Source organism: Piliocolobus tephrosceles, chromosome 10 (assembly GCF_002776525.5).
Source record: "Piliocolobus tephrosceles isolate RC106 chromosome 10, ASM277652v3, whole genome shotgun sequence".
Lineage (NCBI taxonomy): Eukaryota > Metazoa > Chordata > Mammalia > Primates > Cercopithecidae > Piliocolobus > Piliocolobus tephrosceles.
In genome coordinates, this window is record NC_045443.1 from 92,942,110 (window position 1) to 92,947,042 (window position 4,933).

At 44.2% G+C, this 4,933-nt stretch overlaps 1 protein-coding gene across 3 annotated transcripts in view; it reads left to right on the forward strand.

The window, feature by feature from the left end:
* Positions 1–1,374: 1,374 nt before the first annotated feature.
* METAP2 (methionyl aminopeptidase 2) overlaps positions 1,375–4,933 on the forward strand; it is a 44,766-nt gene continuing 41,207 nt past the window's right edge. The window contains exons 1-2 of one of the 3 annotated variants that reach the window (XM_023229561.3): positions 1,375–1,748; positions 3,461–3,568. In XM_023229561.3, coding sequence (XP_023085329.1) covers positions 1,598–1,748; positions 3,461–3,568 — 259 coding nt within the window. In that variant the 5' untranslated portion in view covers positions 1,375–1,597. The remainder of the gene's footprint in view (positions 1,749–3,460; positions 3,569–4,933) is intronic. The other 2 variants (XM_023229640.3, XM_023229701.2) reach the window with 2 other exon arrangements.

Consider the following 4,933-nt stretch of genomic DNA (forward strand, 5'->3'; position numbering starts at 1 on the left):
TGAGCATTTTAAAGGATTTTGGACACATGGCAGCTACTTCTATTTTTATTTTTGTGGTATTATGTTTGGTTTGCCAACTTTTTATTTTTATTTTATTTTATTATTATTTTTTGAGACGGAGTCTTGCTTTGCCGCCCAGGCTGGAGTGCAGTGGCACAATCTTGGCTCACTGCAACCTCTCTCCGGGTTCAGGCGATTCTCCTGCCTCAGCCTCCCTAGTAGCTGGGACTAGAGGCGCCTGCTACCACGCCTGGCTAATTTTTGTATTTTTAGTAGAGACGGGGTTTCACCATATTGGCCAGACTGGTCTCGAACTCCTGACCGCCTCGGCCTCCCAAAGTACTGGGATTACAGGCGTGAGCCACAGCGCCCGGCCGGTTTAGCAACTTTTACATTGCTAGCAATCAACTAGGGAAAACAATTTAAAATCTAAATAGGGATAGATTTAGAGAGATAGATAAAGATATGCACAAGAGAAGCAGTTTTTATTAGTATTATTGGATAGGTGCTGCCTGAATCTTTAAGGCAGAGAATGTAAATTTATGCAGCTGCCGTCAGAGCCTGTGTGAGGTTTACTGTAAACCCATTGGCAAGAAGGCTCTTAAAGACATTTTTGATGCCCATGAAGTTTGGTGCCTCGTTTAAAACTAATGAAAACACCTAAACTCTCTAGGTGGACAAAGCCATATTCAGGAGAAATTGAGGAGTTGGTGCAGGCAGCCAATCACAGTCCACTTACACCACAAACTAAATCTCAAACTGCGGTTTGAACGTGAGGCTCAAAACAAGAATTAAAGAAATGGGCAAAATTCAATTAGTTTCTGGTGAAACGTCCTAAATCCAAAAGAAATGTGACCGGAAACAGAGAAAATGGAGTGTGATCTTTTGCATTAATGAGAGATACCGTGTCCCCGTGTGTCAGAACCTGTCATTCTTGTCCTGAATTGGAAAGTGAGCGGAGTGTGACGGGATCCCATCCATCTTGAACCGTCCGGGGTTGAGTAGTACAAGAAACTAACACGGAACTCCAGCTTCCAAAATTCTCTCCAGTGCCTACAGAGCCTCGCGGAGAGCTGTGATTGTGAATGTCAACGCAGATTTGATTAAATCTTAGATTTAAGAGATATGTGGAGTCAAGACAATAGGAAAGTGCACAAGTGAACACATTTCTTAGCCCATTTCCCCACTGCCTGTGTGATTTATAAAAACGCAAATATAAAATATTTCCGTTCCAGCAGAGACGCCGCTTGCTCCTGCGGGTTGCCCCCCTCCACAGGCATCTCCAGCTGACTCTAGAGCTCAAGCTCCCCTTTAAACTTCACCCTGCGCAAGCGGATTTGCACCGGGAATGCCCGAGGCACCGGACGAAGCAGTCGGGTCTGGCCCCAGTCGAGTCCAGCCAGTAGGGGCTCCAAGCCGAGACTCCGGCACGCCCGGCCGGAAACTAGCACGACACCCTCAGCTGAGTCGTCCGCCGTCCCAGCATTCCCTGCGACCTTACCATCGAGAGCCGCTTCCGGCGTGGTAGGTGTAGGCGGGTGAAAAAGGAGCGGGCGCTCTCTGCTCTGTCTCATTCCCTCGCGCTCTCTCGGGCAACATGGCGGGTGTGGAGGAGGCAGCGGCCTCCGGGAGCCACCTGAATGGCGACCTGGATCCAGACGACAGAGAAGAAGGAGCTGTCTCTACGGCTGAGGAGGCAGCCAAGAAAAAAAGACGAAAGAAGAAGAAGAGCAAAGGGGCTTCTGCAGGTAAAGAGAGTTTTATGTTTTCCCAGTCCGCTCCGGGAATGGCTGAACGGTTTGGCTCAGGCCCGTTGAGGGGGCCGGGACGGGGGCTCCGGAGTCCCAGACTAGACTGATTCTTAGGCCTGACAGGGTGGCAAAGCCGGGCTGTAGATTCCCAGTCTGAGAAGAGGCGTCATCTCCTGTGGGACTAAAGGGCTGGTGGGGGAGAAAAGAGTGCCTGAGGTTGGCGTGTGGTACCTCTGGGGTCGCTGGGCCTTAGCCCCTGTATTACTAGAACTCAGCTCCCACGCACATCGTGACACGGTCTTGAGATTATGCACAGAGCACAGCCCTACCATCTTTTGCGCGATTTGGCCGCCGCCTCAAAGATCCGATTCTGACCCGTATTGCCGCGTCTTTGCTGGTTTGCTGGAGCAAGCTAGGACATATTTTCTTTGGGGGGGGGGGGGGGGTGGGCAAATAAAATGGAGAGCACATCTCCCCCCACTATCCTGGTTCACGTTGGGGTTGTTGTTGCAGCCTGCACTTTTGGGGTGTGTGTACATCTGTGTATGCCCGCGCGCTCTTGTCATTAATTGCAGAATTTGTGTGGTGATACGAATTTTCACCTGCCTAATCCCATAGCATCGCCAAGCTTTAGGGCCTTTAGACCTGAATTTAGATGCCACTTGCAGGCAGTGCAGATAGGATATTCTGTGGCTCAGAATGGAACTTCTCAGGTCTTAACCTCTAGATCCACTGGTAAGGCAAGGAGAACTGCTGAGAGTTTACAGTTGGATGTTATGAGCTAGGAACTTAAATGTTTTCGGAAGTCTGTTTTTGCTGCTCAAGTTCCTTCACCTTAAGAAAAATTATTTTTACTTGTTTCTAATTAAAATCCCCAGAGAAACAGAAAAAATGGAGAAGTCGGAGGCGATTAAGATGGAATTGAGAGAGGTCAAAGAGAGCTAATCTTCATCTTTCTGAAATTTTGATTAGATGGAAATGGAAGGAGAGTTGTAGCGTTGCTGGAACTCTTCCAGAGCAAAATTTATTACTCTGGTGGCTGTTCCTAGATTTCGAGTGAAATTCAAACACTGCTGTTCGTCTCGTAAGGTGTTCAGCTGGCTGATCCTAATGTATTTTTAACAATTGTATTTCTTAATATGAATTCTCTCCAGTAGCCAGAATGTCACTTCATTTCGTGCTACCTGATATTATTACTGTTAATACATGTAACATATTGCTCCTATAGGTAGGTTATAATCACTTCCAGAGCAGGAGCCTGGTCTTGTGCTTAGATATTTGAGCATTTTACTTTTTTAGTAATGGACTATCTTTGCCTATTTATTTTGACTTTACCCAGCCCATCGTGATATCCTTCTTCATGAAACCAGGCTGCTATTACCTATCTGGTATTTAAGTATTTGTTGAGTCTAATAGCTGACCACTATTACAAGTTAAACTACTTGAGGATAGAGACCAGTTCACACTTTTGTTTATCTTTTAGCTGCTAGTGTGTGTAATGGATATTTTGTTGAGTAAATTAATGCATGGATAGTACTGTGTACATATGGAAGATTTTTGTCATTAAACGAATTCTGTTATGTTCACAATAATGTTTCTGTTTTTGTTTCCTGAGAAAAGGATTTGTAAGTTTTCCAAGATCATTAGAGCATATTCTAGTGAGAAAGTGTCTGTATTAGATTCGACTTCTGCTATTTTATTTTCATCAGCAGGGGAACAGGAACCTGATAAAGAATCAGGAGCCTCAGTGGATGAAGTAGCAAGACAGTTGGAAAGACAAGCATTGGAAGATAAAGAAAGAGATGAAGATGATGACGGTAAATGGTTAATTTGATCTTTGTGGTTAGAAAAGCTAGAAAATGTAGCTGGACATGGTGGTTCGCACCTGTAATCCCAGCACTTTGGGAGGTCGAGGCGGGCGGATTACCTGAGATCAGTAGTTCAAGACCAGCCTGGCCAACATGGTGAAAACCCCGTCTCTTCTAAAAATACAAAAAAAATTTAGCCAGGCGTGGTGACGCACACCTGTAATCCCAGCTACTTGGGAAGCTGAGGGAGGAATATTGCTTGAGCCCGGGAGATGGAGGTTGCAGTGAGCTGAGATTGCACCACTACACTCCAGCCTGGCCAACAGAGCGAGACTGTCTCAAAAAAAAAAGGAAAGAAAGAAAAGCTAGAAAATGTGATATTCCTTCATCAAAATTTACCCAGATAGTCTTTTCTCTATTTCACTTGTTAGAGCCTCAATTAATGTCACAGATTAAAAAGGAAAAAGTGTTTATTAATAAGCCTTGAAAAAGTTCAGTGTGTTAATTAGCTGTTCAGATAGAACAGATCTCAAGTTTTAAAAATATACTTGATAGAAGGCAAAGTAGTGAGTATTAGTAACATTGAGGGATTATTTAACTAATACTTGTTGAAGAATTACTATGTACTAAGTACTTTCCTAGGTTGTTTTCACTTACATTCACATTTTAACCTCACAAAACCAAGCAAAGTAACCTACTTGTGCTTATATATTCATTTTGTTTTTTAGTAATGGACTATCTTTTCCTATTTATTTTGACTTTACCCAGCCCCTCGTGGCTTTACCCAGCCATCTCATTTTACAGATAGGGAAGGGGTAGTTACATGATTTACCCAAAGGGACACAGCTACTATGTGTAGAATAGAGCCAGAATTTCAAACCTAGTGCCTGACTGCACATTTGTTCCTTTTACTCTCTCTCTGTCTCTTTTTTTTTTTTTTTTTTCTTTTTGAGACGTAGTCTCGCTCTGTCACACAGGCTGGAGTGTAGTGGTGTGATCTTGGATCACTGCAACCTCCCAGGCTCAACCTGCCTCAGCCTCCCAAGTAGCTGGGATTACAGGTGCCTGCCACCATGCCCAGCTAATTTTTTTGTATCTTTAGCAGAAATGGGGTTTTACCATGTTGGCCAGGTTGGTCTCGAACTCCTGACCTCAAGTAATCTGCCCACCTCGGCCTCCCAAAGTGCTGGGATTACAGGCCTGAGCCACTGTGTCCAGCCTGTTCCTTTTACTATCTATACCAAAATTACCTCTTTTCGTTCTCAAAGGATCATATAGGAGTGCACTAAGTTTTATTGTAAATTCCTTGACCCTAACTCCTTGTGGGTGTTTGGGTACAATAAATTTTTTTTTTTTTTTTTTTTTTTTTTTTTT